General features: G+C 40.0%; 1 protein-coding gene across 1 annotated transcript; it reads right to left on the bottom strand.

The window, feature by feature from the left end:
• Positions 1 to 1632: 1632 nt before the first annotated feature.
• LOC148364279 (uncharacterized) lies at positions 1633 to 26282 on the bottom strand. Its single transcript, XM_088338339.1, has 5 exons — positions 26121 to 26282; positions 21437 to 21525; positions 8694 to 8781; positions 5111 to 7139; positions 1633 to 5031 (listed from the first exon to the last, which is right to left on the bottom strand). Exons 1-5 carry the CDS (start codon positions 26197 to 26199, stop codon positions 4935 to 4937), a joined length of 2382 nt encoding a protein of 793 aa, XP_088194465.1. The 5' UTR covers positions 26200 to 26282; the 3' UTR covers positions 1633 to 4934.
• Between the last annotated feature and the right edge of the window lie 1283 nt (positions 26283 to 27565).

Genomic DNA, 27565 nt, shown 5'->3' with positions numbered 1-27565 from the left:
TTGAGATTTTGACAAAATTCACCATAAAATAATGATTCAAATCATAAATCGAATGGCTAAGGGAAAAAAGGGAATTACCGAGCAGGATTTTGGTTACAATACAGTTTAAAATGTGATTTATTGGGCAGCACGGCGGCGCAGTGGTTAGCGCATGTGCGGCACAGTTCATGTCTTGGGAACCTCCTGCGTGGGTTCAAATCCAGCTCCAGACTTCCTGTGCGGAGTTTGTATGTTCTCCCCGTGCTTGCGTGGGTTTCCTCCGGGCACTCCAGTTTCCTCCCACACTCCAAAAACATGCATTTCAGGTGAATTGGCCGGTCCAAATTGTCCCTAGGTGTGAATGAGCAAGTTAGTTGTCTGTCCCCGTGTGCCCTGCGATTGGCTGGCAACCAGTTCAGGGTGTCCCCTGCCCACTGCCCGATGATTGCTGGGATGGGCTCCAGCACCTCCGCGACCCTACTGAGGATAAGCGTTGTAGCTAATGAGATGAGATGTGATTTATTCGCTCAAATTGCACCTTTCTAAAATTAGCAGAGCATACCTGACACTGTGTTTGTTTTAAACGCTCGCTCTTGAGAGTTAATCTTTAACGCTTGTCGACACTAGAAAATATGTTGCTTTAAGGTTCACAAAATTCGATTCTAAATTCTAATCTGTGGTTTTGGTGATACAAAATATGAATAGGCTCCCCCGTTTTATCTGACCTTACGGCCAATAAGTGCTGTTTGAGTAAAAAGTAAGCTGAGCGGTTGACATTGAGTGAAATAAAGGGTTTATATTCATATATAGGGCAGCACGGCGGTGCAGTGGTTAGCGCGTGTGCGGCACAGTTCTGGGGTCATGAGATCGAACCTTCCTGTGTGGAGTTTGCATGTTCTCCCCGTGCTTGCGTAGGTTTACTCCGGGCACTCTAGTTTCCTCCCACATTCCAAAAAAACATGCATGTCAGGTTAATTGACCGGTCTAAATTGTCCCTAGGTGTGAATGAGCGAGTGAGTTGTCTATCACTGTGTGCCCTGCGACTGGTTGGCAACCAGTTCAGGGTGTCCCCTGCCCACTGCCCGAAGATAGCTGAGAAGGGCTCCAGCTCCCCCGCGACCCTACTGAGGATAAGTGGTGCAGGTCATGGATGGATGGATATTCATATATATTTCACTGACTGGGGAATGAATGCCAGACTGTATCCGCCTGGATGTTGCAAGCAGTAGAAAAGATTTGAGTCTATCTGTCAATGCAGAGGTTTTCGCATGGTTTTAATTCCCTTTAGACGCTGCATGTGGATCATCAAGAAGAAATTACAACCCAAAATGTGAGATTAATGTAATAATGTATTTCAAAATACAACTTTGGGAAGCTAGCAAGCTTGACATGAGTCTAGGTTGAAGTACAGTAAATGAAATACTAGTAAACAACACTATCTAAAGCAGGGACGTGCAAACGTTTTGAGTGGCAGGCCGAATTTGGTACAAAATTTAGAAAAAAGGGCCGGGACAGTCGCGAATCGGATACCTCGGCGATACATGAAATAAAAATCAATGTAGGCCTGTCCAATTTACAAACCTCCGTTTCAAAAGACAAATCCAATTTTAGAGACGAGTGCTACAAAACAAAAAAACATTTTCATTAAGTGCTTGTTTTACATTTTCGTTTGGAAGGCCGGATATGGCCTACGAGCCATAATTTGCCGGCCGCTGATGTGTAATATACAAAAACGTAAGGTATATTCAAATACTTAAAAAACGATTGATTTATTGGCATGCAGTGGGGGGAGGCAGGTTAGGCCGTGCCTCACCTGTTATCATGGAAATATAAAATTACGAATAAATCCGATGGTTATATTTATCCAGTCTTAATGTTTTTTCCTCATTCAAGTGACAATATTTGTATTTTCTTTTTCAAAATCGCTGAATGTTTCGGATCACTCCTCGTAAAAGAGAAATACACACCGAACATTATTGGAGGGTGACAAAGTCGGAATCCCATTTATTGAAAACACACTAAACTCAACTCTAACTCATTTCCCCGTTTACGTTATCTGACCATGCCTGGTTCATTGGTTTGATCCACTAACCACTCAGGTAGTAGGGTCACCATTTCCTGTGGAATGTATTGGGCCAGTATAGCCTGCTGGCGCCCATCCCTCTACAGACCAACGTCTACAAGATTAATATATAACGTAAGATATTGACATTTTGTTCTGCTGACCCTGAAACTGTAACACATTTATTTTGTTATGGCGCCTCGAAGAAATTCTGGTCTGAATTTTGTGATTTAATTGCTGATAAGCTTGACTATGGGTTGGAATATTAGTAAATATATTATGATTGGAATATATGACACTGGGAAATTTAAATCAAAGCCAAAAGAAACCTTTAAATTTTACATTCACACGTACAAATTCACAGGCAGGAATATTCCTTTTATCACATTCGGCGCATGAGTAGTTAGTGCGTCTGCGGCACAGTTCTGAGGTCATGGGATCGAATCTCCTGTGCAGAGTTTGCATGTTCTGCCCGTGCTTGAGTGGGTTTCCTCCGGGCACTCCGGTTTCCTCCCACATTCCAAAAACATGCATGTTAGGTTAATTGGCCGATCCATATTGCCCCGAGAATGGGCGAGTGAATTGTCTGTCTCTGTGTGCCCTGCAACTGGCTAGCAACTAGTTCAGGGTGTCCCCTGGCCACTGCTCGAAGATAGCTGGGTTGGGCTCCAGCACCTCTGCGACCCTACTAAGGATAAGCGGTACAGATAATGGATGGATGGATGGATTTGATCCAATAAGCTCTTCCCCAACCAAAAGGCCATTAAATCAAATAATATCTTAACTTGTGTTTACTCCATGGCATGTTTATTCATTTACGTTTTAATATATTTATTTACTTATTCTTGTATTCGCTTTGATATTATACAATGTTGCATTGCAATTTTTGTATGAAAATGTGTATGCGTTTTTTTCTTGATTTAAAAAAAAAATAGTATGTAACGTATACCTGTGCTGAGCATCTGCTGTTGCAGAGTGAGGCACGCATTTCTCTAGCCTCATGACAGACAGCGATAGTGAGACCAAGGATTCTGATTGGGCGGACACCTCATCCTTAAACAACAGAATTAGAAAGAGGTGTCGGCGCCACCAGGCTGTACTTGCCAAAGACACAACACAGGAAATGGTTTGCTCCTATGATCATAGTGGTCAAGGGATACAAACAGAGGGAATTAGCAGGCCAACAGAAGGTCAAGCCCCCCAGTAATTCTTGCTTGGACCTTTTTTTTTCATAATGGAAGATTACTGGGGCAGCACGGCGGAGTAGTGGTTTGCGTGTGTGCGGCACACTTCTGAGATCATGAGATCGAACCTCCTGTGTGGAGTTTGTATGTTCTCCTATGATCATAGTGGTCAAGGGATACAAACAGAGGGAATTAGCAGGCCAACAGAAGGTCAAGCCCCCCAGTAATTCTTGCTTGGACCTTTTTTTTTCATAGTGAAAGATTACTGGGGCAGCACGGCGGAGTAGTGGTTTGCGTGTGTGCGGCACAGTTCTGAGATCGAACCTCCTGTCTGGAGTTTGTTTGTATGTTCTCCCCGCCTTTGCGTGGGTTTCCTCCCAAATTCCCCAAAACATGCATCTCAGGTTAATTGGCCGGTTCAAATTGTTCCTAGGTGTGAATGGGCGAGTGAGTTGTCTGTCTCTGTGTGCCCTGCGACTGGCTGGCAACCAGTTCAGGGTGTCCCCTGCCTACTCCCCAAAGATAGCTGGGATGGGCTCCAGCACCCCCGCGACCCTGCTGAGGAGAAGCGGTTCAGATAAGATTACTGTACCTATCTACTGATGTTTTTATTCAAAAGAAGCAGCACATAGACTTTATTCATAAGCTAAGGTAACACAATAAAACATTTATTTTGATGCTACAGTTTAAATGATGCTTTCTTACTCTTCCAATCAAATGCTGAATAATATGTAGGTTAATTTATTTGTACATCTGAATGTGCCTCAGTAGACACCGCATGTTACTGCTATCAAAATCGTTTATACCAGCTTTCAACTCCCGTCGTTATACTTTGGCCTTACCTACTGCAACTTATTCGAATGCACAAACCCAATTCCTAGAGGTCGCTTTCTATGATACAGCGACCTCTAGTGGTGAAATTTTAACATTCTATAACTTTAAAATATATCATTTACTTACCATGGTAGAAAAGTCAAAATCCTTCCATTAATATCCAAAAATTGTAACAGTTGACTAATAACTAGCTAACATCCACCTCCGTGGTTGTTAGCGCATTAACCACTTTGATCTTGGGGTATCATGGGGGGAGATTTCCAGACCCATACCGCTTAAGCAACAAACTCAAAGACGTGTTGATGCTGCACTGATGCCGTATGGCCAACACAGTAGATCCGTTCCATAGTCAGTGTGAACCAGGCATGAGTTCAACTATTTTTAATCCCAGGATCCCTTAAGAGATTGGAAAAATTGATAACAGAGTAAAGCAGTCAACAAAGACAAAGGACCTAGTTTCAAGTTGATCTCAGACTTGCTTATGCTCCAGATGGTAAAAGGGTAAAATTATGGTAAACTCCCTTGTAAAAATCAGAAGTGATATGATAGTCACTGTACCCTGGAAGAGCTACACTCACATCATGTTAGCAGTTGCTCTAATGATAAAGTAAGTTTATAAATGCTATTTCTTTGTAGTGTTAGCGGTTAGCGCAACACATTTGCTGTGTTTGTTCCACATCCGATAATGGATGTTTATTGTGGTGAAACTATGACTTGAAAAACCATAGTAGTGTTCCAATTAGCGGCTAAACTCCGTGTCAAACATTATCTTGTCAGTCCTTTTCGAACCACATAATGTGAATCAGTCCTTGTGCATTCTAAGTTTATGTAAAATAGATCATCTATGTAATAGATCTCATGCCGATCCAGTTTACTCATGACGATCCGTTTCGAAGGAGGGTAATGGGTTGCTTGGTTCCAGGTCGAATTCGATATGTCATACCGTACTGATGGCTGGACTGTTCTCCGTTACTGGAAAGGAGAACATATTCACCATGAGAGTGGGATATTTCCGGAAATGTCATTGAGTAGATGACACTGGAAATCTTACCTCGTATTGTCACGATATTGTGTTTTCAACTCCTGCGTTTGGTTCGATATTTTGGGGTTGATCCCTGCAGAAACATTCTTAGCCTGCGCAACAGCCTTCGGGATGACAGGGACTTTGACATCCTCAGAGACCGGGACACCCCAATCGTCAGGGTCGTAGTCTGCCTCATTCATAGGGGAAATCTTGTGATCCATCTCTAGCATCTTTTTTTGTAAGATGCTCACAAGTGTGGCCTGACTCGACGAGAGAGTTGTTGGTTGCTTTTGGGGGTTGATTTTGGGATTCGTCTGGAACTGCACCTTTGGCTGGACAGCAACATTGGGAGATGGATGTTTTGCGGGTTTGGGTACCTTTGTGGGTGGGATGTGTGCAGTTGGGGGAGAGTTTATATTTGGTTGTTGTATGGACAACTGAGTTGTTGACTCCTGGGTGGGGTTGACCTTGGAATTATTTTGAAACGGTGGGTTTGTTTGGACTTTGACATTAGGAGATGTGTATTTTGATGGAAGAGCGTTTATATTTGACCGTGATACCTTTTTCAAAGGGGGGTCAGGTGGAGAAGTAGAAGGAGGAGACCCAATAATTCCATCAGAATCATCAAATTCAGGAGGTGGAGGAAGTAAAGGAATATTTATGTATTCCCTAGTCCCCCGAGATTCATTTGAGTTATTCCTTTCGACAAGTGAATGTCTTGTCTTTGTCGATAAAGTTGGGTCTGTCAAACTGGCCGTTGGTCCATTGCTTATCCGTGCAATGGTCGCAGATTTTGTATCCCAATTCTGCTCAGAATTAACAGGAATTTGACTGAATTGTGCTCTATCCTGATGATAGAGAGACGAGCTTGAAATGGCTCTTGACATAGTAGGAACAGATTTAGGGATAGAATTATCTTGAAAGCTCCCTCTGCGTTGATTACTCTTTATATTCCCGATTTCATGAGACTGAAAGCCTCTACTTCGATCCCTTTCCTTAGCTGCCATAAGAAGGTATAATGGAGAAGCTGCAGGAGCCTCTTGAGCAGCACCTCCGTCACCATTCTTCAAGTGTTGTTGTTTATTATCTAGTGAATGACTGAACTTATCATCTGATTTTGGAATAGGACTATCTCGCATGTCCCCAGAAGTCAATCGAGACTGAAGCTTTCTTGGTATTTGGTAAGGCACCCTGAATGGTTTGACAGGTTCATTCTTTGTTGACGGTATTATTTTATGAGACATTGGGGTTACCTCAGGTACGGTTGATTGAAAGGATGGAATATTTTGTATATTCTGATACAGAACATCATTAGGAATCAACATCGTTGGGGATTTATCATTAAGATGTGTACTTTGTAAATTCTCTCTGTGATGCACTGGATCTTTGCGAGTGGGCTTGGCTGGTGTCTCCTTAGGGACGTTCTCAGTCACCGGGACCAACGTTGGCAGTGCTCCAGTGGAAGTGGAATCCTCCAGAACTAACTTCTGCCTGGGTTTTGTCTCTGTCTCCACAAAGCTCCTGAGGATGGAGGTGTTAGAAACTTGGTTAAGTTTTGCTGTGTTTTGGGGATTGAAGGTTGATTGCGTGGCGGTCTTCACAGGGGGAAGCGGTGCAGTGAACTGTGGTGGAGAGTCAAGGTTGGGCATCGATGACAGTCTTACAGGCTTAGGCGGTGGAGTTTTTGTATTCTTCTGCTGCGCTTTATCAGGTGGAGGTGGCGGTGCATAGTCCGGATGTTTCAGAACTTTAGTGGGAGAAAGTTTTGAAATAGGAGTGGAAGATGCGGGACTACCAGGACCTGTAGACGGAGGCTTGGGTGGGGCCATTGGTGGGGGTTTTATTACGCGATGGCTTTTCTCCTGTTTGAGGGATGGCTTTGGAGCAACAGTGGTGGGAGATTGTAGGGTGGTCATCTCCAATCTGCTGAGGTAACCCATGAAGTCTGGTGGAGGTAGTATGAATGTTTGTGGAGGAGGGGGAGGAGCCATGGAGGGAGGAGGTGGAACAAATATTTCATCTTCCGTTGAGCCATAGGAAAACTGGTCACCGTTGACTATGAAAAGAAAAGTTTAGAAAAAAGGTTGTGAAACAGTTTTTAAGAATTATTATCAAGGATAAGAAAAGTTAAAGATGTTTTTGGAAGATCAGACCCATAACCTTAATATTGTAAGACATCTAGACTACTTAAGTACAAAGTAACAGACCAATAGATTGAGGATTAGCGCTTCAAAGCAGAGGTAGGGAACTCAGTCTTCGAGTGCCACATGTACTGCATATTTTTTAGACTCTTTTTTGACTCAAATACAAATTATCAGCTACATAGCGAGTTTGCAGGAGCCTGTTAATGATCCTAATAATTTAAATGACCTGTTTTGGAGAGGAAAAACTCCAAAATTGTGCAGGACATACAGCCTCCGAGGACCAGAAATTTCTTCCTACCCCTCGCGACGTCCCGCCAATGCCGAGTGCGCATGAACACGTACAACCTAATAGAGTGTTTTTCCTTTGAAAGCAGTGAGTACTTCCGATTTAAATAGACTGTTAAATGGTCAATAAAACACATAGTAAAGCTAAACTGCTGCTAATCTGTACATCTGTTGGTTTTGTTTGACTTTTTTGCACTCCTGGCAGTTCTTTATAGCTAGCCACCCCTTGCACATCTGTTCTCCTCTGCACTATTGTACTAAAGTGTTATTGTTACTGTTTACCTGACTTGTTTACCTGACTGCCCATTTTGCACATCTGGTTAGCTGCTCCTCTTGCACTCTTTGCACTAATGTAAAATACTATACATAGCCATAATTATTTAGTATATTATTAGTACTCAATACTCCAACTCAATACAACATTTTATTTATATCTGTACATTCAAGGAAACTGTGCGGGTCAGATGTATCGACATTTCGTTCTGTATACACGTGTACTAGAATGACAATAAAGTAGATCTGAATCTGATCTGAATCTGAATCTGTATTTTTACATAGTCTTTTTTTACCCTTTTGCTGACATAGTTTTTATGCCTGGCGTGTTTTTCTGTAATACCTTTTTAGCATGGTGTGTGTTGACTGTAGTTATCATAATGTGTACGTATGCATCCCAACCTTTGTCATTTATCATCAATAAAAGTTCTTTCAATTCAGTGTTGCTTTTTTTACTTGATGATAAAGAAAACAAAACTGCTGTTGTTGGGTGAACCCAAAGTAGGACATCACTACAGGGTAGGACGGTTTAGCGGGACACCAGGTTTGTCCTCCACTGCTTTAAAGTTTCCACTTCCTTTAGATCAGTTGATATTAAGTGTTTTGAATGACAAACAAAGGCTAGCCCGCACCACTGCAAACCATTGTTGAAAGCTCTTTAGTTTGGAAAGGTCATGCAAGTGGACAAAAAATTCCAGGAACACTCCCATTTCAACAACAATTGACAGCACTTTAGAAGAGGTGCCTAAGCAGCACACTAACCAAACATAACTACACTGCAGCCTATAAGGAATAATAGCATTATATCAGTGAGTGACCACAAAGAGAGTCGAAGTATTCAAATTTTGGAGTATGAAGGAAAATACTGTTGAACATCTATGCAGGGTACACGGGCAAAAAGCACTGACCTGCACCATTGATCTTAGGACCCATCGTAGTAGGTAGGACTGGGACTTTTGGTGTTGGAACAGCAAACCCTTGAAAACTGTCAGATGTCTATGATGGAGGAGGAGAAGCTAAAGTCATTGAATAGATCAATTTTTTACACTTACCGTACCCTTTAAAATCTTCTTTAAGACACACAAGATTTAATACGGTTTTCAATGTGTGGGGTGTGAAACGATTCAAGGACCGTTTGACTGGAAAGAGGAATCATTCGATTTGGTTCTGTATATGTGCCTTCAACTTCTAAGATAGATCTCTTCGATAAAAATAAAAAATAAACATATCATCTCATCTCATTAGCTGCACCGCTTATCCTCAGTAGGGTCGCGGGGGTGCTGGAGCAACATATTTTGATATCTCATCTCATCTCATTAGCTGCAACCACTTATCCTCAGTAGGGTCGCGGGGGTGCTGGAGCCCATCCCAGCAATCATCGGGCAGTGGGCAGGGGACACCCTGAACTGGTTGCCAGCCAATCGCAGTGGACAGACAACTCACTCGCTCATTCACACCTAGGGACAATTTGGACCGGCCAATTCACCTGAAATGCATATTTTCGGAATGTGGGAGGAAACCGGAGTGCCCGGAGGAAACCCACGCAAGCACGGGGAGAACATACAAACTCTGCACAGGAAGTCTGGAATTGGATTTGAACCCACGTAGGAGGTTCCCATGACATGAACTGTGCCGCACATGCGCTAACCACTGCGCCGCCGTGCTGCTCCATATTTTGATATATTTTGGATATATATTTAAGTGGCAAGATTTGATTCGGTCTGATTTTTTTTTTTTATTTTTTTTTTTTTTTTTGTTACAACCAGTTAAAGTAACACCCATTAAAATTATGTAGCTCAACATACCATGCCTTGCAAAAGTTTTGAACCTGCATTACCTCCCATTCTCAGGTCTCTCGCGAATCCAACAGATTTTCTGAAGGAATGGCCCTGTATTTGGCCCCATCCATCCACCCAACGCAATCAAACTTCCCTGAAGAAAAGCAACTTTCAAGCATGATGCTACAACCACTATGTTTGACAGTCGGGATGGTGTTTTCAGGGTAATGTGCAATTTTACTCTCATGCCAAACGTAACACTTTGCATTCAGCCCAGAAAGTTCAATTTTGATCTATTCTGACCAGAGCACCTTGGACCACATGTTATTTGTCTCTCCCATCTGGTTTCCTGCAAATGCCAAACGAGCCCTGTCACTCTTCCATAAATTACAGATTTATGCAGAGTACAACTAATAGACGTCTTATACACTGATTGCCCCACCTTAGCTGTGTATGCCTGCAGATCATCCAATGTGATCATAAGCCTTTTGGTGTCTGCTCTGATTAATTTTATTTCTGTTTGGGCTAAAAGTTTTGAGGGACGGCCAGGTCTTGGTAGGTTTGCAGTGGTTGTATGCTCTCTCCATTTTGATGTTTTTTCCTCGTGTAAATGTTTCAAAATCTTCTCCTTCCTATTCCTTCTTTTAACCTTTCAACAAACTTATCCCAGACCTTACTGGATTGTTCTTTGTCTTTCAAAATTCTGTCTGTTCTCCGGTGTATCCTTACACAGACTTTTGAGACCCTCACGGAGCAGGCGCATTTAAATTGAGACTTACTCATACACAGGTGCACTCTGTCATTGTTATTCAGTTAGGTTGACATTGGATCATTCAAAAGTCTTGACTTCTGGAGTCAGTTGGCTAAGGTGAGAGAACAGGGGTCATTATTTATGCGACACTGACTTTTCAGTTATTTTGTAGGAAATAAAATATAACATTTTGAACTCATCTGGTTCCACTTGACGATTGTGTCCCATACGTTGTTGATTTAGTTTTTTAGTTTTAAAACCTGAAATGTGGCAATATGACAAAAAGTTCTTGGGGCGGGGGCAATACTTTTGCCAGTCGTAGTGGAACGATTTGGTTCAAATTGAAAACAGATGATAGGGTTAATACTGTTTCATCTTACACTCCTGTACTGTGTTTAATTTTCCAGCATCATTTTCAATCCCAGCATTGATGGCTGCATGGCAAAAAGGAAATGTTCAAGAAGACTTTTAAATCTTAGTCTTATAGTAATTTAAACCAGAAATTAAATGTTTGAAGGAAATAGAATTGATGTTAATGCAGTTTTGCTTAGTTCAAAGGCGCCATATTTCTGGTAGCTTGGATTTATTTCTCTAACTTATTTAATTTCAGAAGTCTCGAGCACAAGGTGTAGCCATTTAAGAGTTTAGTATTTACCATTTTTGTCCAAAACCTACAAAATGCGTTCAATCGTTACCTGTACACGGAAGCTAAGATTCAAAAAACATTTTTTTCTTTCACCAGACAAAATAATATGAATATAATTCTTATGAGTTCAGGAATATAACTCTATTCTTTTATAAAATTCCAAAAACTAGAAAATAATTGGTAATCGCCAGTGTGTTAATTGTAAACCTAGAACAGAGGTCGGCAAATAGTAGCTCTGGAGCCGCATGCGACTCTTTGACACTCCCTAGTGTCTCCCTAGTGCTTTTTTTAAAAATGTTTGAGAGTAGAAAAATATATCGATTTTGTAGGAGGACAAGCAGAACACAAACATTCTTAACGTTTTACAATGAATATAGATATATCAGCGTTTCACTACCTATAAGGCTTAGGGTCTGCTGCACCTCCTTCCATCGGGGGCCGCTTAGCATGTTTGGAACTTGGCACATGTGTGTCCAATAGCCAAACACCGTTACTATTTATCCTCCCCTCTTTACAAGGACATTTTGAAAAGCACAAGTTGTCGTGTCATGTCAATTTTTTTTCTTTTGTTTCTGATTTCTTGTTTGGACATTCTGTTAGTGGTTTAGTGCCCACCTATTAGTTTGTTACTTTATTAATTGCATTTTCAATTTCTCGTTTTGGATTTTGTTTCTGGTTTTGTTTTGTTTGAACATTTTGTTGTTCTATGAACTCGTGTTTGTTTTTCACTTTGTACCTCCTTTTGTTATTAAACACCACCTCTCATTTTGAGCATCCCTGCCTCCGATTTCTTGCCTTCCCCACGTCCATCACCACCAAAACTTAAAAAATATAAGACTTTTACCGGTAATTTTTCACGGCTCTAGACATTTTTGGGGGTCCAATATGACTCAACATTTTGAGTTGTCGATCCCTGACATAGAACATATACAAATTGACAAGGTTGTTGTAACTAACACTTAAATCTTTAAATGATCATTTTTGTATAATTTTCTATCAAGATTCCTTGCATGCTTCGCTCGCGTGCCATGCTTTGTGAATCAGAGGAGGAAAAAGCCCTGCCTTTTATTGCTCACCACATTTCCTTGAGTCACCTGCAAGACTTAATAGCACCCAGTCACTTAGAAACCTGATTGTTTATGCCTGACTGGAAAAGATTTGCTGCTCTCATCGTAGCTCAGACGCTACTCATAATAAACAAAAACGCGGTTGCTACAATACAGGATCTGTAATGGTTAGCAGTCTTTTCACTTTCTTTCTGAGCGAAAAAAATAAGGGCACACATTTATAGATAAGTCCAACTGATGACATAAAGATCATTTGTGATCAAGACAGAAACAAAGCTTGGAGTAAATACCATATTTTCTGGACCCAAAAACCCCAAATCGGACAGAAATTTAAACGTGCGCTTTATAATCCGGTGTGCCTGATATGCGGACCAAATTGGAAAAGTGTTATCATAGTTGTGCAATTGTTGAGTAGTCAATAAATGTGACCACCGACCACATTTACCTAAAAATGGTGGTACTGGGGATCGAACTAGACAGAGGTGAGAGCACCAAATCCTAACCAACAGGCCAGTAGAGGCATGGATGGTTGTTCACAATTGCATAAAATTGGATGCAATGGGAATTGAATCCGGGTCGAGGGTAGGGGTGGGCGGAACGATCCAAATATCTATGTTAGCAAGTACTTCATTCCGAATGATGTATTGTCCTGGAATCAATACTTTACTCTTCCACCAATTTCCTCAAAATGCAGATATTCTACACAGATAGCACAACCTGGCCTGCTGCTGCATCCTGCCTGTAAGGCAGAAAAGAGGGACAAATCTTATTCATATTTTTTTTCAAAATTTCATATATTTTGAATAAAGTCAATAATGATAATAAAGTATCAATTGTCTCTTATTGGCACTGTTGCCATTGTGACAACAGATTTTTAGGTTTTTGTTCAGGAACGGCAACAGGTTTATACTTTTAGCTGCAGCTCATTGTTAGAATAGAATTGAAAAGAATACAATATACCTTTATTGTCATTGTTACAAAATGGGTTGAACATATTGTGACAACGAAATTGGACGTGGCACTCAAGTTCACATTTAACAGTGAGGATACAAGAAAACAAAGAAGATAAAGGAACAAAGAAGATAAGGTTTTCAGTAAGGTGAGCTGTTTTCATGTGTTTTTGTAAATTTGTGGTGTTTCCACAGTAGCAGACCACTGTACCACACAAATTACACCTAACCTTGTCCTTTCTGTAGTTGAAAAAAAAGTCCATCCCGTGCTGCGCTTCCCGTTTGCCTGTCATTTTAGCTTCTGTTAGTGTTGTGCACAGATTTGGTTGTGTCTTCTGCCTGACAGGCAGGATGCAGAAGCAGGCCAAGTAGGGAAGGGTACTAAAAATGTGCCTGTCAGACAGCAATCAGGTATAACATAGAGAGTGGCCGAGTGAGGGAAGGGCTGTGCTATCTACAAAGAGAAGCGCTGCTTTGAGATAATTGTTGGAAACGTCAGGTATCAATCACAGGACAATATTATCGATCCGATCCAAGTACTTGCTTAGTACAGATAATCATGATATTTGGATTGATCTGCCCACCCCTAATCCCAAGGTCTAGTGAAAAGTTTCTCAATTGGTGGGTCAGGACCAAAAAGTGAACGCGGACCTGTTTTTATCTGTTCACGGGCCTTTTCCTTGGCAAAATAATGCTAAGAAGAAAAAAACGCATGGTCAATTACACTCCTTTACAGTAGATGGCAATAATGCCCTACTCTATCTCTTCTACCTGTTTAGTCAATCGGTGCGTCTGAGAGGGACCACATGTCATTTTATTGTGATTTTGTTGGTTAGATCTCCTTCTGCCCATGATATTGAGTCCCAAGAAATTAGTGATAAGGGGAAGGAAAAGTGGAAAACAGTGTCGACAACGGTAGACTCAATGAAGGAAACAATTGTGAAACATAAAAATGGTGTACGAGTGTACGTCATTGAAGCATTGCAAGAAGGTACAGTAAATGGTTTAAAAACATTATATTTTCAGCTTTTTACCCGTATAGTAATCTTTTATATTGCGTAATTGAAAAACGATCAATGTTTAGGTACTCACTTTTTAAATAATATCCATTCGTTGCGTTAAACGTTTTAACGATACTTCGCTGGATTCAATACTTATTAGTATGGCGTTTTTAAAGCAATTTTAGGCGGTCGCATATATGTGATAAAGGCTCGTATGTGGGTATATCCGGTACTTGAAGTAATTTTGGATTTGCTGGTTGTTTGTTTATGTTTTTTTTAAATGTGAATATATTATACTATATCTGCTTTAAACTGGACAATCCTTTCATCAGATACGTTTGAGACGTGGAATTTTATTCTTGATTTGGGTCGCAGCTTGTCATTAGCATACCTGACAACCTCCACGGCTCCATGCCCGTACAAACTATATCTTTTTTTCGGAATGATGCATGATGGGAAATCCCCAGGCGGCAGACGCACGCGCGCAGTAGCATCAAACCGCTCACTTCGTTTGCAACGAAAAAAAAACGATACCGAGATAGAGGCTTCTGCGGCGAACTCCTTTGACTTGATTGATTTGCCATTTCATGATAGTCGGTGTGTACCAGATGGTACCCGTCATTGACAAATTTGCCTTTTTCCGTACAGATTTCCATGTACGTCTAATCGTCTTAAAATGCATAAAAAAAACGTACTTTGTGCGGCAAAACCGTACAGGTTGACAGGTATGCATTAGGGTGAAATGCAATTGTGATCAGTGATATATTCTGACTGATTATTCAATGCGTAAATACAGTACTTTTGTGTTAACTCTGCAACCTGGACCCTTACTGTAGTTTTAATTCAATATTCCTTATAGTGTGGTGCGCCTTGTACATTTCAGAAATCTCAAAAGCCAATTTTTGGGAGTATGCCTTACAATCCAGTGCACTATTTAGTACAGAAAAATACAGTACAACACTTGATTTTACAGACCATTGATAAAAAGCAAAAAAACACCGCAGGTACAAGACAAGAGCTGCGCTTCCGTTTTACCTGTTTAGTCTCCCTGCTTTGATTTTTCTGAAGCCACAAGAGCTTCCTGCCTGCTGCCTGTGGGTGTGCCACATCTCAAATGCCTCAGACGCAAGCACTCGCCGCACCCATACACCAGGGTGTGTGAACCTGAGTTTTTAGTCATGTGTTATGAGGCATTTCGTTTTTGGAAAGCAACCAAAGACGGCTTGTACCATGATGTGTTTTGTATGTCTCTCAAAAAATCTTGATACCATTGTAACTAGGTTTTGCAATATTAGCGCATTATTACATACCTTTAAACCTTTAAACAGTAGTTTTTTTATTGTAAAATTAGTGGAACAAGGTTTGGATTTTTAGGAACATAACACAATGACATATGTGACAATTTTTTTTAAAAAAGCAGTAGGTGTTATCGCACTCTTTTACGTGCAAAAAACAATCCATCTCCAGAATATATATTTTTTTTAAACAACAGCATGTGCTTGTTTAAAACCAAAAGTAGCAAACTTTTACCAAAATGGAAATCTAATGCGAGCATTTTTACACGTACAAAGATTAGTCTGGCTTTAAAATCAAGCAGCCTTAGACTAAAATACTAGTCTCATGTTAAGATTTCTTTAGTTGTAAAAATGTGAGAAGAGATAGATTTTTTAAAAAATAAAGTAGGTGTTTTAAGGGGAGATAAGAGGTTGTCTAATGTGTAAAGCGTTAGTGTTGGCAAGTATGCAATAATATTTTTTTAAGAGCTTCAGGGTAGAGAATCCTGCGGAACAAGAGGAACAATCCCATAACCACATACAATACCACAAGAGATATTTTTAACTTTGCTCGTTTGCAACTGGTCTAAATTGTGCTATGTAATAACCATGATTTTTACAGCGTGTTTAAACTCAGCCACAAGTAACACAGCAAAAAAATCAAATATCTTGCTCTATTAGCAGATATTTTTGCAAATTAAGAGCATAACATATCTTATTTTACTATATTTTAACTTGTTTTTTTTAGTAAATGAGAAAAATGTATTTGAATTATAATGAACTACATTTTAACTTGTTATTTTGTTCCTGATCTCATTTATCAGATATGTATTGTAAAAATAAAGTACTTGATACTGGGAAAGATCTTATTTTTTAAATTACTAAAAATATGCTCAAATATTGGGCAGCACGGTGGGGCAGTGGTTAGCGCGTGTGCGGTACAGTTCTGAGGTCATGGGTTCAAATCCAGCTACCAGCCTTCCTGAGCGGAGTTTGCATGTTCTCCCTGTGCTTGCGTGGGTTTCCTCCGGGCACTCCGGTTTTCTCCCACAATCCAAAAACATGCATGTCAGGTTAATTGGCCGGTCCAAATTGTCCCTAAGTGTGAATAAGCGAGTGAATTGTCAGTCCCTGTGTGCCCTGCGACTGGCTGGCAACCAGTTCAGGGTGTCCCCTGCCCACTGCCCGGAGATAGCTGGGATGGGCTCCAGCACCCCCGCGACCCTACTGAGGATAAGCGGCGCAGCTAATGGATGGCTGGACGGATGCTCAAATATTATTTTCTAATGCAATGGGGTTTTTTTTTCTTGAAATGAGAAAAATGTCTTCTATTCATGCTATATAAATTCAGATCAATGTGATTATACTTTACTAAAAAAATGTAAAGCAAAAATTACAAAAATAATAACATTAGCAAACGTTGGGCAGTTTTATATAATCCTGAAAAGAAAACATAAACCGAGTCATGTGTGGATTACAGCCACACAAACATGTACATTATTTTATACATTTATCATTTTTGCATAAAAACGGCAAGGAATCATGGCAATGCAACCAAACTTGGGCATTAAGTTAGGTTAAACTAGAACACAAAATAAAATACATTGACCATGCAGCCTGGTCATCCTGGAAGGGGGATTATCTCATGTGCAGTCCCTTCTCAAGGTTTCTTCATTTTACTCATGTTGAGGTTTTTGAGTTTTTCCTTGCCCTCATGTAGGTTTTAGATCAGGGGATGGTATAATAATAGTCTGCAGTTTGCAATAATCTGTGGTCTGTGCAGCCCTTTGGTACTCCTTGTGATTAAGGACCATAAACATGACTTGACAAGAGAAAAGCATGGGGTCATGTGTGTCAAGCGACGAATCGTGGTAAAGTTCTTGTGTCAAAGTCAAGACCCATAGGCCAAATCTAGCCCAAGACAAGGTATTCTACGCCCCCTGAGAACCAGATCTTGATTCACTATTGTATGACACTCACCAACACTGGCGTTTTATACGTTAAACGACTACTTTTCTCCCCTAATTTAAACAACAAAAAATATCTTGACTTGAGATTAGTATTTTAGTCAACAGCTGCTGTATCTTGAAGCGAGACTGCGGGTAGGTTCAGACTGCAGGAAAATCAGATTTTTTTTTTGCACAGACGCGACCTTTATCTGCTCTGTTATAGTCTGACCGAACGGAAGATATCCGATTTTTCACACCAGACCCAGACCACTTGCATATGCGGACCTAAACCCGATACATATCTGATCTTTTGGAGTACGACTTCCGCCTGAACGGTTAAGGCGCATTCATTCGACCTGCACGTTACCGATAGGCGGCAAATGTCATTATTCTGTCTTCAAGCAGGCGGGAGAAAGAAGAGAAATAAACAACCACGGTGGGCGAAAACGCGAACATTCATTAATTCATGAATTCAGCCAAAATTGCATTGCATACAACTGGATTCACAACTTGTTGCTCAACATCATCGCTGTAAACAACAGTGGCGCTCATTGAGAAAACGATAGTAATCCTATAGTGCAGGGGGTCTTCAACCTTTTCCAAGCTGAGAGCTACTTCTTTGAATGTTCGCTAGCTAGCATGCAACAAATTTAAAATGCTAGCTATATAGCTTGCTAAAAAGCTCAAATTGTAGAAAGGTAGCTAGCTACGAACCTAAAAAGGTAGCCAGATAGCTAGCTAAGAAAATCTGCAAATTCTTTGCTCATTTGCTTTATAAAACCTATGATTTGTAATCTAGATTGTTGTATTTCCTGTAAAATAAATAAATAAAAAGACGAGTAAATGCATTTGTTTAATACATGAATATAGTTTTATTCTATTCTTTCATTAATTGCTTAGAAATGATTATCAATACTTTAACAGATTTTTCTTGTCCATGAAGCCCATGAACAGGTATTTATTTATTAGATTTTGTAAAATAACAATTTATCATTTTATTACTTTGTTATTACCAAGTTAATTATTTAAAAAACAAGGTTGAATAGATTCAGTCAACCAATAAAAAATAATTTTTACTAGAAAACCACAATCACCCAGCACTGGTGAGCTATTTTCAAAACTGGACTGTGGGAGCCTCAAATGTCCTTAGGGGGCACTCTGGTGCTCAGGGGCACCACGTTGGAGATCCCTGCTCTCGTGGTAGTTAACAGTACCTACAGTTAAATCACACCACATCGACAACATTCAATGGAGGGGCGAGGTTCTCTAGGGGAATGAAATTTAGATTTAATTGATATTTCGGATTGCTGTTAACATTCATGAGTACTTCTGCAACCAAGAGAGCATTGCAGTTGTGGCGTTCACAAAGGAGCTGAAGTCGCATAGAAGTCAGTTGGAAATGTCAACCATCTCACAAAAACATTGAATTTCACCCCAAAAAAATGAAATTGAGAATTAAGCTCTAGGGGAAATTTGATTTTTTGCACAGGCACAACCTGTATGCGATCTATTAAAGTCCGTCTGAATGGCAAAAATCAGATTTTTTCACACCAGACCCAGGCCACTTTCATATGTGGTCCGAATCCAGTACATGTCTGATCCATTGGAATGTGACTTCTGTGTGAAAGAGCAGTCATGCAACCTGCACGTCATCAAGCAATGGGAGGAAGCATACAAATCCACAACCACGGCGGACAAAAACACTGAGAGCATTAAATGGAGGGAAAGCGAATTTTTGGATTTATTAACATTTGAGGGGAAAACTTTGTCCAGCCCCCGGTAGCACAATATATTTAAAATTTACTACATACGCTACGCTGTTCAAATCCGTGAGTACTTCCGTAAACACTGAGAGCATGTCTTCTACTGCGCACGCGGGGAATAGATAGATAGATAGATAGATAGATACTTTGTTCATCCCCGAAGGGAAATTCACATTTCCAGCAGCATCCCTGAGCTGAGAACAATCGAGAACAATCGAAAATAACACGGGAGCTGCTGGAGTGGCTGCCATTCGTGACGGCGCCGGAAGAAAAGATTCAATTTGAATCATGTACAAACAAACAAACAATTGAATCATGTACAAACAAACAAAATATTCATGTTTCAATAAGTGGAGTGTTAATAAAATGGGGGGAAAATAATTTCTGATACTGATATAACCAGGTAAAACTAATTTTAAGTTACCTGTCCAAATGAATGTTGTGCCATCTCACCTTTCCCACTCTGGTGGCTTTCACACAGGAGACGCATAGAAGCCACAGGAGATCGCATACTGGTAGCATTTAGTTGGAAATTTGAACAATCAGGATTGAGGATTAAGCTCTGCAGTTTGAACGTTTGTGCGTAAACAAACTGCTCCACGATCGCAGTCGTTTTCCCTTTTGGTGAAAGTTCGCCACATCTGGTTTTGAACAAGCACATGTGCTTTGTTTGTTTTTTGATATTCAGGAGACAGAATGTGTTTTGCAAGTCAAACAGAGTGTGCAATAACATGTATTGTTTTATAATGTCAACAGATTGTCTTGTATGATGTAATATACACCAAGAATCGGGGGTTTTGTTTTATGCAATCCAATTATATTTTTGAAAATACTTTCAGCCAAGGGCAGCAGGGCGGCGCAGTGGTTAGCGCTTGTGCGGCACAGTTCATGTCATGGGAACCTGTCGTGGGTTCAAATCCAGCTCCAGACTTCCTGTGCGGAGTTTGTATGTTCTCCCCGTGCTTGCGTGGGTTTCCTCCGGGCACTCCGGTTTCCTCCCACGTTCCAAAAACATGCATTTCAGGTGAATTGGCCGGTCCAAATTGTCCCCAGGTGTGAATGAGCGAATGAGTTGTCTGTCCCTGTGTGCCCTGCGATTGGCTGGCAACCAGTTCAGGGTGTCCCCTGCCCACTGCCCGGAGATGGCTGGGATGGGCTCCAGCCCCCCCCGCGACCCTAATGAGGATAAGCGGTACGGCTGATGAGATGAGATGAGATGAGACTTTCAGCCAAGTGTATGATAACAAAAATGCAATTAGGTTTATTTTTATCTTTAAGGTAAGTTCAGCCCACTTTTTCTAAAATAGAAACTATAGGCTACCGATGGTGCCCGAATAAAACCAGCTTCTATCACTTAATTTTCATGTTATGGGGATATTTATACAAAATAAATGTATCTTTTGTGTCCGTTGGAAAGTGAAGATTACCGACAGAGCCATAAAATAACATTGCTTTATTCGTCTGACCATATTGGAATATATTCGTAAGGTTTTCAGTAGTTTCAATTAGGCTCACTGGACCAGGGGGTCTTCAATGTGTCGGCGGGCACCAGGTAGCTCCCCTAAGGACAGCTGAGTAGCAGGTGGACCGGTTCTGAAAATAGCTCACCAGCACTGGGTCATAGTGATTTTTTTTTCGTAAAATGTTTTTTTGTGTGGTTGACTAATGCTATCCATCCATTAACTGCAACGCTTATCCTCAGTAGGGTCGCAGGGGTGCTGGAGCTCATGCCAGCCATCTTTGGGCAGTGGGGAGGGGAGACCCTGAACTGGTTGCCAGCCAGTCATAGAGCACACAAAGACAGACAATTCACACGCTCATTCACACCTAGAGACGATCTGAACCGGCCAAATAACCTGACATGCATGTTTTTGGAAACCCACGCAAGCACGGAGAGAACATGCAAACCCTGTAAAAGGGAAGGCTGGTAGCTGGATTTGACCTCACAACTGTGCTACAGACGCACCAACCACACAGCTGCCGTGCCGTCTATCTAATCCTAATTAATCCGGTAATAACATGATATGTGAGTACTTTAGATATTTACATAAAACTGATAGCTCTTTGCACGAATTTATAAGAAAAAATATCTCAGCTTGAAAAAGGTGAGAGACCCCTGCACTAAACTATATGCGTCGTTTTAAAAATGTTCAACATTGGATTTTGCCCTCTATCTGTTTGACTTTGACACTCCTGTGGTAGACAAATTAGGAGCTTCAGGCTCCACTGAACACTTATTTACAACAATGGATATCATTTTATATTATATGTTTTGCTGAATGAGTCCATTTGAAACAGATCACTCTGTTTTGAATTTCGCAAAAGGTTAGAATTAGAAATCAATGTTATTACAGTCTTAATTTGTTTGTCAAGCTCGTTATGTGACATGCAATTGATGCAGAACAAAGGCCAGCAATGGATGCAAGGAAAATAATAAGAGTGTCCACAAAGCAGGTTCAATGACATGCTCACCGAGTAATGCTTGACGGTGGGTCTGGCACGCACGCTGGCAGTCCCGGACTCTGGGGACGTTGGTGGGTTCAGCACAAGCTCTACGTTATCTGGACAAAAACAGCAACAAAAAATGGTTTATAGCTTTATACTAATTAAAATTGGGATCTTAAAAAAATGATTTTTTTAAAATGTGGTTTCGATTTTCTGTGTTTTTTGGGTAGTGGTTGGGTCGACTTTCATTATTAGGTTCGTTTTTGAGTATTTTTGGGTTGTTCAGTTGCAGGTTGAATTTTTTTTTGGTTCATGCTTTTCATGATTTCAGTGCTTTTAATACTATTTAGTTCTGTTACAGTAAAGTACTTTTCCACACACTTTCACATTAAAACAAGAAAGGTTAATCACATAACCCTGATTTTAGCTAACCTGCATTGGCTTTTTGTTAGCTTAAGAAGTGATTTCAAGGCTCTGTTAGTAGTATACCAGATCATGCGTGGACCTGCGCCCTCATATCTTTCAGATTTAATTTCCCTCTATGTTCCGGTCTTCGCTCTGAAAGAGCCAAGAAGAGATTTGCAGGTTCGAGGTGCTGTCTAATGCTCTGCCCCCTGAGATTCGATCTGCAACCTCAGTGGAAATATTTAAATCTAAGCTTAAAACACACTTATAGTCTAGTCTATTCTATTCTTATGAATATATTTCATGTTGACAATATCTGTGTATTATTTGTTATTGCAATATTTGTTGCAGCCTGGACATCCTGGAAGGGGGATTACCTCATGTGCAGTGCCTTCTCAAGGTTTCTTCATTGTCCTCATGTTGAGGTTTTGAGTTTTTCCCTGCCCTCATATAGGTTTTAGATCAGGACATGGTGTAATAATAGTCTGTGGTTTGCAATAATCTGTGGTCTGTGCGACCCTTTGAGACTCCTTGTGTTTAAGGGCTATACAGATAAACATGACTTGACACTTATCACGAAGTTTTTCAACCTTGTTCATACTTTTCAATAATTTTTCAGTTGTTTTGATACTTTTCAACAAATTTTGATTGCTTTTTTTTCGACTTTTTTTGGTTGTTTTTTGAGTCGTTTGGGTATATTTTGTGGTCGTTTTTTGTCATTTTTTTGGCAAAAAGAAGTAGGCAAGAAAAAGCCATGTTTAGAACAATTCATGTTCACTGTTCCGTTCATGTTTAAAAGGTTAAAGAACTGTTGATACAGGCAATTGTACGGAATAAATAAATTATTTTTTCTAGTCAGCAACTATATGTGGCCTCTTCATCCTTTTTACCTCCTGTATTATTGTTGTTTTTACTTATTCCCAATTGATTAATTCCTACATCAATTTTTAATATGTTTATTATATTTTGTTATCTGATTTAGTGTGAAAACATCATGATATTTTAGGGCATTTGAATGGTTTTATCAGAGCTGTTCTTGTGGAAAACCTGATTCAGCCGAGCTTCAGCTGGACCACGTTTCCATTGGCCCCCGGATAAACTGAGTTTGAGACCCCTGAATTAGGAGGTTACGTTTTAAATAGTTTTAGGGATGTTCAAAAATCTTGAGTCAAGGATTCAGGATGTCACAAACATAAGAAACACTTAAAACTAGGGAGGAGCTTGGCTTGAAAATGCAGCATGTTGCAAAACCGGGAAGGAGCAATAAAGCAGCTGTGACAGAAAGGGTACATAATCATCTCAACTTTGCATTCTTGAGCTGTTTTCATTTTTTTCTTTTGAAACTGTCAAACAAGCAAGTGACGCAAAGTGGAGCAATGTGATGTTGCACAAAAGTACTTAACCTAAAGGTCGTCAAAGCTTTGACTTAACACATTTCTCATGAAGGTCGGTGAAAGACGAGACACAACACAGCCAATGTAGTAACGTTTTAAGACGCACATTGCCGAGCCGACTTTATTGTCTGACTGCACGTGACAAAATATCCTCAAGCAACAGCTGAAAATGTCAAACTGAACATGGGAATCAGCATGGAATGAATTAGCGATAATGCTACAATCCGTACAGCTACAGCTCAGACCTGGCCTAAAAAATCCAGCCCCACCCAACACGGGCCCGCTGTATTAAAGCCCGAACCAGCCCTAAGCCGACAAATTACCTACATTTGAGGGACTGAACCCATAGCAAATCCGAATTTTCATATTTAATCTATGAGGACTCGGGAGGAGGAGGGGTGTTTTTGGCCGAACATTAATAAGCGGAGCCATTGGCTGAGGTTGACCGGTATGATTGCATAATGGCCTCCTTCCAAAATCTGTATGAAAATGACATTTCACGTTTTAGAATCACAAATCTAAATGCCACATTTTGACCCGTGAAGCACAGAAAAATCGAAAAATTCTGGACGTGACTGTATTTTGAAAATCATACAAAGAGGGTGTTTGGGAGATCTGTTTACAAATAATCAAAAAGGAATATAACGTACTGAAGGGCAGGGAGACAAAATAAAAGATTTGACTATACAATAAGTCAAAGAAGCCAACATCTGGCTAGAATTATTGCAAGTGTGTTGTTTATATTAGGACCGTAAGCAACTATTTGTATCCAAGCATGCTTGTACATTACAATAATACAAACATAAGAATTTCTCATACATATTGCTAAATGACTAAATATTTGAACATGTAAAAAAAGTTATGTTCTGAACCATCACAACACCTGAAATTACTGTAAATCAAAATTGAGCATTGTCCTTTAAGGTAGGGCCTTTCCTATGTGGTTCCAACTTGGTGATAACAATTATTTTAGGAGAGTGTTAATGGCCCCCAGACAAGTGCCATTAAGCATTAGTTGCAACAGCAAGAAAAGCAATATATTTCTTATCGATTGCCTTAAGATTTTTTTAAACCAATGTTTACACTACAGATGCTATACTTTTGTTAGACCAGTGGTCACCAACCTTTGTGAAGCTGAGAGCTACTTTTTTGTTGCTGATTTGCGTGAAGGGTTACTAGTTTGAAATGCATCTCTGAAATAGAAATTTATTTTATTACTCTGTTACTCTTATGTCATTACCAGATTTTAATGGTCATGACAATGATTTCTTATGCTATTTAGAAATCAAGTTCTCGAGAAAATCTCAACAACCAATGTTTACTTAGTTTCAGAACCAGTCCTCAGTTGCTCCTTGGGTGCCTATAAATAATGACATGTTTTGTCTTCTTATTATGTTTTTTGATTAAAAAAAATGATAATCAGGTTAATAATTCTGTCATCTGAAAAACACATACAAGATGGACCATGTGTTTTTATAATGTACAATCGCCTACTAAATAAATAAGAAAGGAAACAAGATTTGAACTTTCTACAGCTCAGTTCTCTGTAAGTACACACTGTGCTACCATTAAATTACTTGTAAGTTTACTAGACATGGTTCTCCAGACATTTTTGAACGTTTTTTCATTGTTCGTCTGTTGGTTGTCTGAAGGGGTTTGTTTGGTAATTTTTTTAGCCGGTTTTCGTTCATTTTTATACTTTCGATCAAAATGTACTTTCTTGAAACAACTTTTCGGTACTTCTACATATCTTTCTGCGCTTGTTCATGCTTTTAGGTACTATCTCATACTATTTAGTTCTGTATAAGTACTTTTTGACACCTTACGAGCTTTTTTTTATTTTTTAAAAATAACTTTTCAGTTATTTTTCAGCATTATTAAAAATGTTTACATTTTAGGTTTTATTTTGGTGTTCATAATTTATTCGTCATTTTTCAGTCATTTTTTTCGTTTGTTTCATTCATTTTTCAGTCATAGTATGGTTGATTTTTGTTGTAAGGTCTGTTTGTTTTTTGTAATTTTCAGTCGTTTTGGGTCCCTTATTGGGGATGTAGTTTTTGGTGTTTTTTTCCAGTAACAAGTAGTAGGCAAGAGTAACCATATTCAGAACAGTTCATTTTCGCAGTTCTATACATTTTTACAAAGAAGTGTTAATAAATAAGAAAAAAAAAAGTGAACCAAAATCTCTCTCCGACCGCTATAGGGTAGTGTTGACTTTGTATAGTGTTGTGAGTTGGTTTAGGTGTAAAAATGCATTCATTTAATTGTTAAAATAAACCAGTTATTGCATTCAATGCCAAACAAGAACACATTTCATGAATAAATGTGTTATGTTTAGAAAAGATCGCTGATTATAAGTGGGGAAGTTACTAATGTTGGTTGAATAATCAAGTATATTGATAAAAAGCTAAACATTTTGAGTTTACATTCTTTTACCGAGCTGACCCACCTTAGAATAACGCACACCCCGGGGATCGGTGCTCGGATCCTGGCTGCAAGCCCCCCAAAGACCGCAATCCCCCCAAAGACCGCAATCCCCCCCAACGCAATGGCAAGTCTGGGTCCAGTCTCAGAAACAAAGTGAGTTTTACATGTATTATCGCCTAATACGTGGAATTGCAATCATTAATAAGGAGAACAATCTACTGAAGCTGAAAAGGTATGCTATTCAATTTTAAAAACGAACAAAAATTGTGTTTTCAACACCTTAGTTCTCTCTAATTAGACTCTGTGCTACCTTTAAGTTATTTGTAAGTTTACTAGGCAAATTTCCCTGCACATGTTTGAGTGTTTTGTTCGTTGCTCATCTGTTGACTGTCATGCACCAAGTACAAAGGTCGCTTGCATTTCCTTCACTGGGAAATACTTAGCATATTTTTTTCCTCCACCTGCTGCGCTCGCAAAGTACTCACCCATTTCCCTTGCTTTGATACTAGTGTCATATAGCGACTGGTCCTTCCGACCCAAAAAGGCCAGGGTTCCCCTTTTCATCTTGAGGCTCTAATAGACGCGACGATCACAAGTAGCACATTTTCACAGGATGCGTCGCAATTCAGCCGTGCATGGGACAAGTACGGTGCGCTCAAACGTGAGGAGGGTAAGGCGTAGAAAGATATGCCGTTAACTCCGCCTCATATGCTCAAATTACATTCCCAACTACAGGTGAGGCCCCAACCTGCTCTGCTCTCCTTGCCGACATTCCGTCACTAATCTCGGTCTTTGATTAAATATGGTACATTGATGTCATTTTATGATTGTCGACGCGGTTGCTTCCTGACAGGACCAATGTGCTAGTAGGCCACCCAAACATTTGATTTGGCGGTACAGGTTTGATAATTGTTCTAAAGGTATTTCCAAATTCTTAAAAACATAAAATTTGAGGAAATAGGGCATGGTTTTTGCATGAATCTATATATGGTGTATTTTAACAGTATATTACAATTATTTACCAAGTGTAAACCAGGAATAAACAAAACAGGAAAGCCCTCGGCAGCTCTCATGCAAACGGTGAGTTAGCCAGACAAAACTATACCAACCAATACACACACGGCGATAAACACAAACCAAAAGCCTCAAACAGAAATGGTATGGAATCGCTCTTCACTATAATTGCTGTTTGGTTTGGAGCTTCCCTCACAAGTTGTGTTAACCGGATTCGCCTTTTTGAAAGTGTTGTTTTCCTTCAATTACATCCCAGCTCAAGTCAGATAGGAAAACAAATTTCTCAAGTCCCCCGGCGTGTCGAATATTTTACAACATATTTGCATAGTTGTGTGAGTGACACTACTTGAGTGTTTGGTAATACCTTTCAGGTCACCCTGATGTTTTCATGGGGAGAACATGCAAACTCTACACAGGGAGGCCAGTAGGTGGTACTCAACCCAGGACCTCTGAACTGTGAGGTGGACGAGTCAGTCAAAATGCCACCGACCTTCAGAACAATGTTTGATGAATTGTCTGCGACGGCAAAGCCGATTATACTTTCATACTGAATACACAATTTATTCTTTCACATCTTGGTAGACAAAATAGATTCCACCATCTTGGATGTGGCACATCAGAGTAACTGAAGTAAAATGAATACCACCCATTATATCTATAATTTATCCGCCCGTCTGCCCGTTCATCTATCGATCCATCATCTTGCTCCAGTCAAGAAATGTTTTGTGACCATACAGTGACATCCAAAGCAAGATCTGCATTGAAATTAAAAAATTAACATGATCACATGATATCCACATTTACAGTTAATGAAGCTGCGGTACTACAACGAGTTAGGTTCCCATTTTGGAATGTAGAAACAAAGGCCTACATGTTACAAATAGTGACGACAGTACTTCAGAATTTACTCAGCTCT

The sequence above is a fragment of the Urocampus carinirostris genome, chromosome 6 (assembly GCF_059441175.1).
Source record: "Urocampus carinirostris isolate Australia breed hairy pipefish chromosome 6, RoL_Ucar_1.0, whole genome shotgun sequence".
NCBI classification, from domain to species: Eukaryota; Metazoa; Chordata; class Actinopteri; order Syngnathiformes; family Syngnathidae; genus Urocampus; species Urocampus carinirostris.
This window is presented reverse-complemented; position numbering and strand designations above follow the sequence as displayed.